Here is a 13,229-nt window from a genome sequence, read left to right on the forward strand (position 1 = left end):
CCCCCCCCCCCCCCCCGTTCTAATCTTTGCATATGGATGTGCTGAAGAGAATGTTATTCTCTGTCAGACTGTCTGGTTTAGGTAGATATATTCCATTTGAGGAATTGGATCCTATTAGGATGCCTCCTCTCTTAGCTATAAGGACTGATCTGGATGTTTCTATGAGGCAGTTCTCTAAGGCTGGGCTACCTATTGATTTACCATTGGGATTGCTGTATGCCTTCCTGGGTGCCTCCCTGCATGGAAAGGATTGTTCATCTAAGCTAGACACTTACCTTCCTTGCCCCCAAAGTCTTTAGGTGTCTAGTAGATGCAGTAGGGCCATCCTTGGTGTTTGCTGATTATTGCAATTCCTGCCAGTTTCAACCTACAAGTCCAATCTTGAAGTTCCTATTCTGTCTTAACTTAACTTTCCCAGATGGAGCTGACAAAAATAGCCATAGTTATCATTGGGAGCTTTGCCCAACTAAAGTCTTTAAGATTGAACCCCAGATGTTTAGAGTATCATGTATGTGTTTTCTCATTATTGAACTTTTCATTTTAAATGTAAAAATAAAAAAGACAGATGGCAGAATTGTGCCCCCTAATTAACCTTGTCTGCCAGCCTGTGTATATGTAATCATATAGTGTGTGTATTTAACTATGACAAATATTTAATATATGCTATAATAATAGTGCATAAAATATAATGTATTTAATATAATAATGCATCTAATATAATAGTGCATTTGATATAATGTGCATTTGTTGTAGTTATAACAAAAATATGAAAAAATAACATTGTGCCTAAACAAAAAAATCCTTAAAATTCATAAGTAGTTTAAAAAACTAACTATAATATTACAAGAAAAATTCAAATCAATTAAACAGACACTGTATAATACCTATAAAAGAGCTCTAATTTTTTTTTAAGCATTGAGTCAAAACAAATTTAATGTCCCCTTACAAGGATTTTCTGTTATCAAGTGTTGAAGAAATAATTCTCTAGGTTTTTAGCTTTTTTTAATTAAGCAAAAACTTAATCAAGGATATTTTCCCCAGGATATTTCCACTTTAGGCTGATGATCATAACATAAAAATAAGAATCATCATCAACATAAGAATCATAACAGTGATTTTCAAAGACGTATACCTCTCTAGAGCCAAGAAATCATATAACTTAAAAGTATATTGCAAATACTATACAGAGATCAGAAACTACGTCTCGCATTTTGTTTGAAAACTAAATTTTAATGCTATGTTTTCATTTAGATCTGTAACTGCAAAACAGAGGAAAGATTTATTCTCCTTTGCATATTTTTCCCTTCCTAATTATTAAAAGTGTATGCTTTTTTTCAAGTGTATCAAACAGCATCCCTTCATCACATTGAAATAGTTTCATAGCCAACATCTGTTTACCATGTTTTCATTGTTATAGCCTCTCACTATATTACCTTTTGTGGCAATGTCTTTTTTTTTTCTTACTACGGATGTTTTGTCCTTGATGTTACTTGAAGTGGTCATCATAAATATGATGAGCTAGAGCTGGAATGTAAGTAAGGACTTCCGGATTCTGAATATACCTTTGCTACTTCCCTGGCTCACTGTGTGACCTGATCCTCATAACCACTCAACTCCCATGTGTTCCAAGTATCTTCTCTGTAAAAAATGGGATAATATCTATAAAGTAAATCTTACTTAACTAACAGCAGTTATGAAACTTAAGTAACACTCAAAATTTAACCGTGAGCAAAGGAAAAAGGAAATATGTTGTCCACAAATTGTTACACAGTGAGGGTTGCTCTATTTTAACATTTATATAATATACATGGGCAGATCTAGGATTTTGGAAGGTGGGGAGAAAACAGGGGGGCAGATGGTTTGATACATCATTTTTCCCCAGTTAAAAAGAAAATAGAACTTTAACTAATATGTGAGAGTCCAATAACTATATTATTCAGTTTAAAGTAAAAATTACTTTATTGGAATGTGCATTGATTTGCTATATTGTACATTAAGTATAAAACACAACAGACTGGGCAAATAATAAAAGATGTACATTCATTTCTAATTACCTGATTATTTGGGTTCTTAAAACAGAATCAAACTTTCTTGAGCATCTTGACAGTGTGTTTAACTGTCACTTCACTAAAAGAGATTTTCACATCTGAGTCCATGTTAAACATGGCCAGTCCATTGAGATGCTTTTCACTCATTGTTGACGAATGCTAAGTTTTAAGTCTCTGGGAAGGATTTTCTGTAATATTATTTATTGGACCACCCATATAGTTGGGAGAGCTGTTGGACCAGATAACTTGAGAAGGGGCACCGACTGCCCGAACGTTTGTCCAACAGCCCTTCTCAACTATACAGTTGGTCCAATAAAAGATATCACAAAATATCCTTGCCTCAGAATCAGAGAATAACACCATGACTAAGGAAACATGACCTGAGGGAACAAGTGCAACCTCTACTGCCACAACTGCTTCTTCAGAGACCTGCACACCAACGATCCAGAGCCACCTAACCCCATGACTCCTTCCACTAGCCTTGGGAGCATGCAAAAAGCAGGGGGACAAGCCAAACTGAAAAGTCTGCATGCAGCAGAGCATGCTACCCAGTGCAGGGGCTGCCAGAAGGTGGAAGGGGGCAGCCATTGGTGCCTGGGGAAGAGCGAATAGCATGCTGGCCTCCTTCCACCCTCTGGCAGCCCCTTCTCCGGCTGCTCTGAGCAGCATGCTCTGCTGTGGCTGCACGAGCAGAAGATGCAAAGTTTCTTGCTTCTTGCACGTTACCAGGACTGGTGGAAGGAGCTGCAGGCATAGGTGGCTCTGGACCCCAGTATACATGGAGCAGTTGTAGTGCTATAGACTGTGTTTGCTCCTTCAAGTACAGACTGGGTACTGAGGGGGGGGCTCCCTTCCCCTCCCCAAGGGTAAACGGTCAATCCTCTATCCCCTTTAAATCTCTCCATCTGTTCCTTTTCCCAGTTTCCCTTTAACCAGGTCCCTTGTCTCCCCCCAGCCCAGTCTAACATTGTGCTAGGCAATCAGGCTCCCTCAGTGAAGCTGCTGATGGGGCAGAAATCAAAGGGGTGGGGAAGATGCATCCATGCCATTACTCTCCCTTTAGTCCCACCCTGCATAATACATATATATTTTACGTGCGTGCACATTTGTTTGTATATATGTATATATATTTTTTTGATACTGATTTTTTAAAATGAAAAATACTTTTTGGCAGTAGTTTTGAAAAAAATCATTAAAAGTCAGTATCTGTTTGCTGCCTTCAGATACCTGTATAGCTATGTGTACCACTATGTTTTCATTCTACCAGCAAGATTCATAGATGTTAGGGGCTGGAAGGGACCTCACAAGATCAACAGGTCTGACCCCGCTGCTTTTAGGCAGGAAAGACTGCTGGGGTCAGATGACACCAGCAAGGTGAGCGTCCAGATGTTTTTTCAAGATTGCCAGAGTAGGTGCTTGTACCACCTCTTTGGGAAGTCTGTTCCAGACCCTGGACACTTGAACTATAAAGAAGTTTTTCCTTATGTCCAATCTAAAGTGATCCTCTAGCAATTTGTGACCATTATTCTTTGTCTTCCCCTGGGGTGCCTTGGTGAACAAATGCTCCCCCAGGCCTTGACTTGCACCTTTTATATATTTATAGGCTGCCACCAAGTCCCCTCTAAGTCTTCTCTTCTCCAGGCTGAACAGTCCCATGTCTCAGCCTCTCCTCATATGACTTGCTCTCCAGACCTCTAATCATATATGTAGCCCTTCTCTGCACTCTCTCAAGCTTCTCCACATCCTTCTTGAAGTTCGGCACCCAGAACTGGACTCGGTAGTCCAGCTGCAGCCTCACCAAAGCTGAGTAGAGCGGGAGCATGACATCCTTATCCTTGCTATGGCATTACATTGGTGGCTCATGTTCATTCTATGGTCTATCACAACCCCCAGGTCTCTTTCAGTTGTGGTGCTATCAAGTGTAGCACCGCCAAGCCTGTACGTGTGTTACAGACTATTTCTCCCCAGATGGAGCTCTTCACATTTCTTGGTGTTAAACATCAACAGATTTTGATCAGCTCACCTTGTGAGCCTGTCCAGGTCAGCCTGTATCCCCAGCCTATCCTCTAGCATGACCACACTCCCCCATAATTTGGTGTCATCCACACATTTTGCCAGTATGCATTTAACACCCAACTCTGAATCACTAATGAATATGTTAAAAAGCACTGGTCCAAGTACCAAACCCTAAGGAATGCCACTTGTCACCATATGCCATGTTGACTCAATTCTGTCAATTAATATTCTCTGGGTCCTGCCTCAGAGCCAGTTTCCTAGCCACCTGACCGTTAAGTTGTCGAGGCCACAGTTCCCCAGTTTTTCCATGAAGACATCATGGGAGACCAAGTCAAAGGCCTTTTTGAAACCCAAGTATATGACATCAGCCTCATCTCCCTTATCCAGGTGGTGAGTTACCTGATCATAGGTAGGAAAAGGGCTGGGAGACCCCCTTGACTCAAAAGGGAAGTATTGGACCTCCTGAAATTGAAGAGAGAAGCTTATAAGTGATGGAAGTCAGGAAACTTGACAGGTTTCATGCTCTCAGCAAAAGCTACCATTCCTGCAAGTTTCATCCAAATTAGACAAAAACAACAAAGTTATAGATATTTCATTGTTTCCCCATTATACCCTATGGCCAGATCTTCGAGGTGGCTCTGAAGCTTCGCACCTGCTTTGGCCAGATCGAGGCAGAAACCTGGTCCAGAGCTCCAGGTAGGATCACGGCCATCAAAAGCGGCCGGATCTGAAGCCGAATCGGATTGCTGCCAACTTGCACAGGCCTAGTGAACATTCATCTTGGATTCCCTTCCCCATCGGGTCATGGTCCTGCAGGGCCCCACCAACCAATCTCCTAAGCTTGTAGAAGACAGTTTTCCTAACATCAAGGATTTCTACCCTGCTGACTGATTTCCCTGTCTTGTGTTGGATGGAGAAAGTGGTTGTCTCATGGTCACTGTCACCTAGCTTCCCTTTGATCCTCAGGTTGCTCGCTAAATCATCTCCTTTGGCCAGAAAAAGCCCAGGAGTGCCTTACCCTGGTCGGCCCATAGATTTCTTGAATCAGATAGAGCTCTTCAATGCAAGCGGGGAAGCTTCGCAACTGATCACATCTCTTCCCACGAGGTGTTTGGGTAGCTGAAGTCGCCTTTGACAACCATGCTCTGAAAATATGCAGCCTCTGCCAGTTCTCTAGAGAACCTCCAGCAAGACAGTTACCTTCAGCAAGGAAGTGGGAAGACAAACTACATCTCCCCTAACTCCACCTATAGCTTGTTAACATCTTAAAATCCTATCCTTTCAGGGTCCAGTCTGAACCCAATTAGTTATTGCCAGTTGGGTTTTTTTGTGCATTTTCCTCTGCACTCTAAAATTGACTTCTTTGACATTTTGGTTGTCCTGTCTACAAATTTGAAGACTGAAATTAACAAACAATAATCTGAATTTAAAAATCAATTGAACCATGATTGCTACTTAAGCGGATTACATATATGAAATGTGCTTCTAAATTAATTTCTCCTTTTATTAATTGTTCAACTACTGTATTACAGGAAACAAAACCAATAGTTGAGTTAATGATGTAGCTGTGGAAAAAATGGTTAGGGCTTTAAAATGGGATTTTGAGGACAGCTGAAAATGCATTGTTTTAGTGTCAGTTTTATAAATATATTTTGTTAATATTATTTTTTTAATGATTAAATTGAAGACATTCTTATTATTCTCATTCTGACATGATACTCTAAATGGTGGTAAAATTAAGTACATTGGGCTAGAGAATGAAGGGTTGCTTTAGCACTTGACTGCTAATCTAGAAAGCATGGTTTATTTCTCATAAACTTTTGATGAGACATTAGGCAGGATAATTATGGCCCAGTTTTGAGTAACTCTCAGTACCTGAAGCTTCCAGTGCCTTCAATGGGAGCTGCAGGTGTCCTGCACTTCTGAAGACAGACCATTAATCAGTGGGTGCAATGTGTGATGCTATGTCACCATAGCAACATGCTACAGCATAATAGTGTCCACAGGTAAAAACCATGATGCCGCAGCTATGGCACCATAGCAACACACTCCCTTGTTGTAGTTCATCACTATGGTAATGTAGTGCCTAAAAATAACTGTGTGCAGAGCACATGGTGCAGTATGGGCTGTTACTGTGCCATCTTTTAGTGCTTCCAAAAGGAAACGCTAAATGATGGTGCACTATCAACAGCGCCATAGCAGCACATGTCAATGCACCCAGTGTGTCTGTATCTTTCCCAAGGACCTTGTTACATGTTGCACTTTGACCTACTCAAATGTTGATTGGTGTCAGTGCTAGGTAGAGTTTGGAGCAGTCACACCTTACTGGCTGTCCCCAACCTGCACAGCTGTGACTTGTCACTAGAGGGTTAGCAAACAGGGGCCAGACTAGGAACTATAGCTGTGAGTTGCTGCAAGAGAGATGGTAAGCCAGGGCAGGCTTCTATCCACGCTCTAGGAGGGGCAAGGATGTGAGAGATGAATTGTGGGAATAGGAACATGAAGCTGGAAGGCACAGAGTTAATGGGATGGGGTGGGTAATGAAGGTATGAGAAGAAAATGGGGTTGGGAAATGGGTGGTGAAATGAAGGAAGTCAGTCACTGAAAGAAAAAATAAATAGAAGTAAAAAAAAGAATTTAAAAAGAGAGTATCATCCCAGACCTGTCTATGCCCCATGACCTGCTCTGCAGGGTGTTTGCATGGGGTTTCACCCCTGAAGGTGGGAAGGTCACATCCCCAGGAGTGGGAGGGGGAGTTGGCTTGGTGCCAGAACCCCCTCCACCTCCCTGAGTGGTAGAGTTCAGGAAGTGGAAAGTTTGTTCACAAAGAACAGGAGGGTGAGGGAAGGGACACTGCATCCTTGGATGCTGAAAGACTGCAACCTGGGTGGCTCATCTGTGGGGAGTGGTTACAACAGGGGCAGGCAATTATTTTGGGTGATGGACCACTCATTGATTTTGGCAAGTCATCAAGGGCCGCATGACAGGCAGCCAGGGGCAGAGAAATATTAATTTTCTAAATTTTTTGGAGGCCCCATGGGCTGGATAGAATGGCCTGGCAGGCTGCATCTGGCCCATGGGCCACATTTTGCCCACCCTTGGGTTACAAGCTGTGTGACTTTAAGCCACCTAAAGTGTGTTCAAAACCTGAATTTTATGCCACCTAAACTGTGTTTCAGATGTTAATGTGTAGGCAATCCAGAGGTTAAGAGCTCCAGGAGCTGCCTAAAATTAATGTATAACAAGGCCTTAATAATAGTTTCCTGCCTCAGATATGTACTGCAAAGATTTAAGAGGTACTGTTTAACAGTGGCAGCAACTGGGCATGGACTACTCAACCACTTCTTTATTCAAACATAGGTTATGTAAAACATGAGTGGAGATAAGTTAGCAATCACCACTGTCAGCAGTTTTTAAAAATAAAGTTGTAATCTAATTGTATTTGCATTGGAGCCTGATTCTGAAACCAGTGTGCTGCAGCACCCCACTGATTAATGTATGTATTCAAAGCTGCAGAATCACTGGGTACTTGGTGTACAGCTAAGTGTTAGGAAGTGTTGTGATGAATAAAAATACTGCTTGGTATCAGTGTTTTTTGAGCCTGTGAGATGGCCACAGAAAATGCCCAAATTACTCAGAGTTGTTTATAAAAATCTATAGTTCAGTATTTTAGTTGTAGGTAACACAACATGAGAGCTGGAAGGATCTATTCCAAAGCAGAGCCATTGCTGTGATTGTAAGCAGGATGGTGCAAGATTTGAAATGCTTAAAGTGTGCTGTAATATGGATTATACGTAGAAACTGAAGACTCTATTTAAAGACTTCATATAGCAAGTGGAACACATTTATCCCTACCTAAACATACATTGAAAATAATTTGAGATATGTTTTTATTGTAGTTAACTTACTATATCCTGAGGTCAGATATATCTAATCTTAAAGATGACTTGACAGTCTTTAGTCCTGCTGAGAAAATTTAACTTCTGAATTGCATAGAATGTTCTCTGTGCCAAAAGGTAGAGGACATGGTTCTAAATCCTATTTCAGCTCTAAATCTTTCCTAGAGCTGGTGCAAAAATTAGGCATCTTGGCTCAGGAATGCAATCCTGACCTATCCAATAAGGCACATCTATTTTCTCAATGGACAACTTATTATGCCCAGAGGTCAATCTTAAACCACCCTGCATGGACACATAGCTCTCCTATTTTGACAGGGCAGTCCTGATCCTAATCCACCTAAGAAGGTACATAGTGTTTTCCTGCTCTATCAGTGGAGGATCCATATGCTGCTAAGTCATATAGGTATCTGGTTTACTCTAAGAATAACATCAAAATAAGAAGGAGAAGGAAGAGGGCATCATGCCCATTTTGTGGGTAGAGGCTTACACTGAATACTTATTGACACAATGTGGAAAGATTGGGAAAAGGAGACCTAGGTCTCCCTCCCTTACATGGCATTGCAGAATTGTCCTTCTGCATGCCAACAACCTGCCTCCTTCTCACTTGGACACAGAGTCACAACCCCTCTTGCATGCTGTCCTTCTGGCCCTATGAGTCTGGGCAAGCTTTAATAGGAGGAGTGGAGGCTGATGTTGGCCCTGCCTGGTGGTTAGGATGCTTTTCTGGGAAGTAGGAGAAGTGGATTGAAACCCTCTGGCACAGGAGGACATAGAATCTGGGTCTCCCAGTTTCTGGGCAAATGTCCTAATGACTATGATACTGAGCTGAAAAGTGGGTGGGTCATCACCCATTCTCCTCCTCCTTATAGAGTATCTAATTATGATGTTTTTTTCCTGAGACTAAAAATTTGGGAATTTTAGTCTCTGCCCCTCCCCTGCAGCATGTGTAAAAGTGCCCTATATGATTGTCAGACCTGTAAGTAATGTCAGTCTTTTACATTAACGTCTATTATTAGGCTTTATCCTGTATAACAGGCAACACCTGTAGACTCTCTAGAACCTAGTCTGACAGAATTTAAATGCTTCCCAGGCAGATTAGGATTACAACAGAGGATATGTGGAGGTAGAAACCTTGGGGGAGAACTTTTGAACATGCTCAGAAGGTCAACGTTGAGATGCAAAGAAATCCAGACATCCTAGTGGCTTTCTTAGGTAGAAGAGGATTGTGTTGAATTATTTTGGACACCTAGTAGCTATATACATACCCCTTAGAAGTAAGTGGGTTAGTGTTTGGCCCATGATTTAATAATAGTCTTTGTTTTGATGGCCATTTGAAATCATTTGACTTCCCCCCTCCCCCTGCAAAATGCCTGGCTACTTAAAATATCTAATATCCTTATTGGCAACTGTACTGAGTTTTATACACTGTGCATCGATGAAGTCATTAGTATCTCTCCTTATGCCAGGCTTATTCCCTGTAGTGTATTTCCTAAATCTGAGAATGAATACCTTCAGGAGCTGGTAGTCAGATCGTAATAAATTTATGGTAGCTGGAAGTCACAAGTTTGATTATCCCAACTTTTCAGTGAACAGAAAGTTGCCATTTTCTAGTAGTAGTTTGAAAATTAATGTTTGTTATGAGTGCCTTTTCTACACAAACTTTCCAGTGTACAGCAGAGAAGAGATGGGACAGTCCTAAAAAATGAACTGATCTTCTAATTCTAGAAGTGAATTATCCACATTAGGATAGTTGAACTTTGGCAAGGCAAGGGGAGGAAGTTTAATTTCCAAAATTATTGCTCTGTTTAGATAAAAAATTCACTTCCAGTGCTGTCAGTTTGGCATAGTTCTGCTCAGTGGTGTAAAGTGCTCATTAAGTGCCCATAATGAGGTGCAGGGGTTGGGGGGGGGGGTGCTGAGGGTATGCTGACCACACATTGTGTGTGGCGGGGTGGGGGGGGCGTGCAGTGTAATGGGTGAGAAGAAGGGAAATCTTAGCTTTGCTGGCTGCTGCTTCTGCAGTTGCTCAGCATCCATAGGGTCAGTTCTCCCATGGCTGGGCTTCCTCCTGAGCAGATCCTGATGCCCTGTTTCCTTCCCCCACCCACATATATTCATATTGAGAGCAAAGCTGCGCCTGGTCTGGCAAAGGTTCCCGGTTGATCCATTTTCCCCTGCCCCCCAAATGTAGTGCTCTGTGTGGCCCTATGCTACCTGACTCCTATGGTGGGCAAGGTCAGCACAGCCTGCCATGCCATGGCAAAGACTTCCCAGATCAGGGGGATCCTGGCATCCCCTCATATGTGGCAACTAAGGATTGTGCCTCTCTTGTTCCACTCCAGTTATGCTACTGGGTTTATTGGGTTTTATAAGCATGGATAACATATTATTTTGGTCTTCAGGTGAAAGTGTTGAGGAAAATGCCAGTGTTGTTGTCAAGCTACTTATTCGACGTCCAGAATGCTTTGGTCCAGACCTTAGGGGAGAAGGAGGAAATGGTTTGCTTGCAGCCATGCAAGAAGCTATTAAAATCTCAGAGAACCCAGCTCGTGACCTTCCCTCTCAGGGCTATAAAAGAGAAGGGTAAGTAAATGTAGATGTTTTCTTAGCAGAGATGATAGTTTACTGGCCAAAGATAACATGTTTTTTTATGGTGGGGCCTAAAATCCAACCAACCAGGAATGGAGCCCTATTGCATAAGGTATTGAAAAAGTGAGTGTCAAAGGGCTCGTAAGAGCTCCCAATCTAGAATCTATAAGTGCAGGCTAAAAGGAAAGAAAAATGAGGAGAGCAGGAACATGGAATGGAAGGAGGATGAGAGAAATGAGGGCAGGGAGCAAAGGAGCAGATATAGTGTAAAGCTGACATGAAGAGGTTGTGAGGGCAGAAGAGGTAGAGAGTTGGAACAAATCACCAGTCAACTCAGGAGAGTAAAATTCCATTCCAAACCATGGGCAGTCAAAGAATTTTATGAAGATTTACTATTTGATTGCTTCCCAGGTACATCTACTTGGTGGAGTCTGGTTCTTCTTTGCATGCAGCACATGGCAGAAGATAAGGAATAAAGGTGTTTTTATTCATGCTCCAGGGGCATGGGGGTGTTTTAATTAGAGCAGCTCTGAACATCTCTCTAATTAAAGTGCCCAGAGCATTTCATGTATCAGTGTCCAGCATCCCTGTGCTTCAAAATAGTGGTAGGGACACTTTAACTAAGTCTTATTCAACAGTCTTTAAAGTGCCCCCACTGCCATTTTGATGCATGGGGATGCTGATATATGAGACGCAGAGGCTGGCTGGAGCATGCTAATTAGCATGCTGCAGCAGACTCAGTTAATCGAGTCTGCTTCAAAACGTTGTAATTACAGCACATCAGAGCAGCCTCCCAGTGCATCTACAGACACCCTCTGAGTCCTGCTTCCCTAGGGAGATCCTCTCCATTTGATTCTAGATTCAAGTGGTAGGTGATGGGTTTAATGAAATTGGGCCTTGTTTTACGATCTTCCCCCAGTCCAGCAGCTCTTCTTTGGTTACTTTTGCACCTACCCTTACCAAGTAGACTGTCTGACAGGTTCCTCCTGTAGTGTTTCCCTCAAGGCCAAATGGTAGGGAAAGAACTTTCAGGGGTCTAGTGCCCTCACCCCGAGTATGTATGGAAAGTGTCCCTTACACATTTCCAAGTCTGCAGATGTCTTTAGGGAAGGAAGGCCCCATCTGGGCTCCATTTCACTCACTCTTGCGCTAGCAATATTATCATCAAAATATTGTCAATAATATATATTGGTTAAATCCAACACTTTCAGAATTCCAGAAGTAAAAACACTACTTTGGAATAAAGGTTAAGATGGAGATTTTCATAGCAGTCTAAATTCCTGAGTTGTCTGCAGATCTCAACCTAAGCAGCACATCTCCATGTTTGTTCTCCCCCAGCACCCCCAAAATGTGTAGACATATTTTTCTAGATCACATTGCAGAGTACTTTATTTGAATTACTTATGGTCACAGAATTTTCTGATGAGCACATCCTCATCTATGACTACATACTCACATTTGCATGTAGTGTAATAGTTCTTAGAGCAAACTACTTAAAAACTGATAACTCCTCTTTTGACAACTGCTAGCAACATAACTGGAGAATAAAATGGGTTTTATTTTTCCAGGGAGCTATTGGGCCTTATTCTAATTTATAAGTACCAGATCAGTTATAAGATCATAGATCAGTTGTAAGATTTTTCAAAAATATTATCTGCATATTGAAACCCAGTGCTTTAGAAACAGATACTAAGTAAACAACTGCTAAATATGTTAAGCTGATGATGTCATAAAAATATGACTGTATGTTGGTTACTTTTTAGTGCTGCTGAAGGTGAAGAGGAAGAAGAGATCGTGCACATGGGCAATGCAATCATGTCATTTTATTCAGCTCTCATAGACTTGCTTGGACGTTGTGCACCAGAAATGCATGTAAGTGGCCTCAATCTCTTGATCAGAAGGTGCAAAAAGTACTTTTGGAGAAGCTACAAAAAGTACTCTTAAAGAGAATCTTAAAAAATAATTTGTAAGAAAACCAAAACCATTGTGTATACTTGTCTCTATTCAAATGTGTTTCTTTCTGGAAGTTTGATTTACCTGGCATAGGTACCTGTGTGTTAGTCTGCTGTACATCACGAAACCTATGGGCACATATGCACAATCATGGCGGCTGCTCCAACACACTGTAATTTCAGCACATCAGATCAGACTCGATTACTTGAGTCTTCTGGAGTCAATTGAGTCCACCCTGTTTAAGCATGGGGATGCTGATACAGGAAGCACAGCGGTGCTTTAGTTAAAGCAGCATTCAGAGCCACTTTAATTAAAGCACTGCCCCTCCCCACAGTATGTGTAAAAGTGCCCTATATTATTGTTAGACCTGTAAGTAATGTCAGTCTTTTACATTAAAGTCTACTATTAGGCTTTATCCTGCATAACAGGCAACACCTGTAGACTCTCTAGGACCTAGTCTGACACTGCTTTTAATTCATAGATTCATAGATTCATAGATTAAGGGTCGGAAGGGACCTAGTAGATCTTCTAGCCCGACCCCTCGCCAGGGCGGGAGAACAACAAAAAACCCCAAAAAGAGAAACGGGACTCAAACGAGTCCAGCCAGGTAGGCATCCAGCCTCTTCTTAAAGACCCCCAGGGTAGGGGCCAGCACCACTTCCCTTGGAAGTTGGTTCCAGCTCCTAGCCGCCCTAACCGTGAAGTAGTTTTTGCGGATGTCCAA

The 13,229-nt window shown here is 41.9% G+C and overlaps 1 protein-coding gene across 1 annotated transcript in view; it reads left to right on the forward strand.

Annotated features, from left to right (window-relative positions):
• The window catches only part of RYR3 (ryanodine receptor 3), a 666,405-nt gene that overhangs the window by 432,616 nt on the left and 220,560 nt on the right, over positions 1-13,229 (forward strand). The window contains exons 44-45 of the mRNA XM_019518966.1: positions 10,366-10,546; positions 12,316-12,424. Coding sequence (XP_019374511.1) covers positions 10,366-10,546; positions 12,316-12,424 — 290 coding nt within the window. The remainder of the gene's footprint in view (positions 1-10,365; positions 10,547-12,315; positions 12,425-13,229) is intronic.

Source organism: Gavialis gangeticus, unplaced genomic scaffold (genome assembly GCF_001723915.1).
Source record: "Gavialis gangeticus isolate Ggan-Ray unplaced genomic scaffold, GavGan_comp1, whole genome shotgun sequence".
Classification (NCBI taxonomy): Eukaryota; Metazoa; Chordata; order Crocodylia; family Gavialidae; genus Gavialis; species Gavialis gangeticus.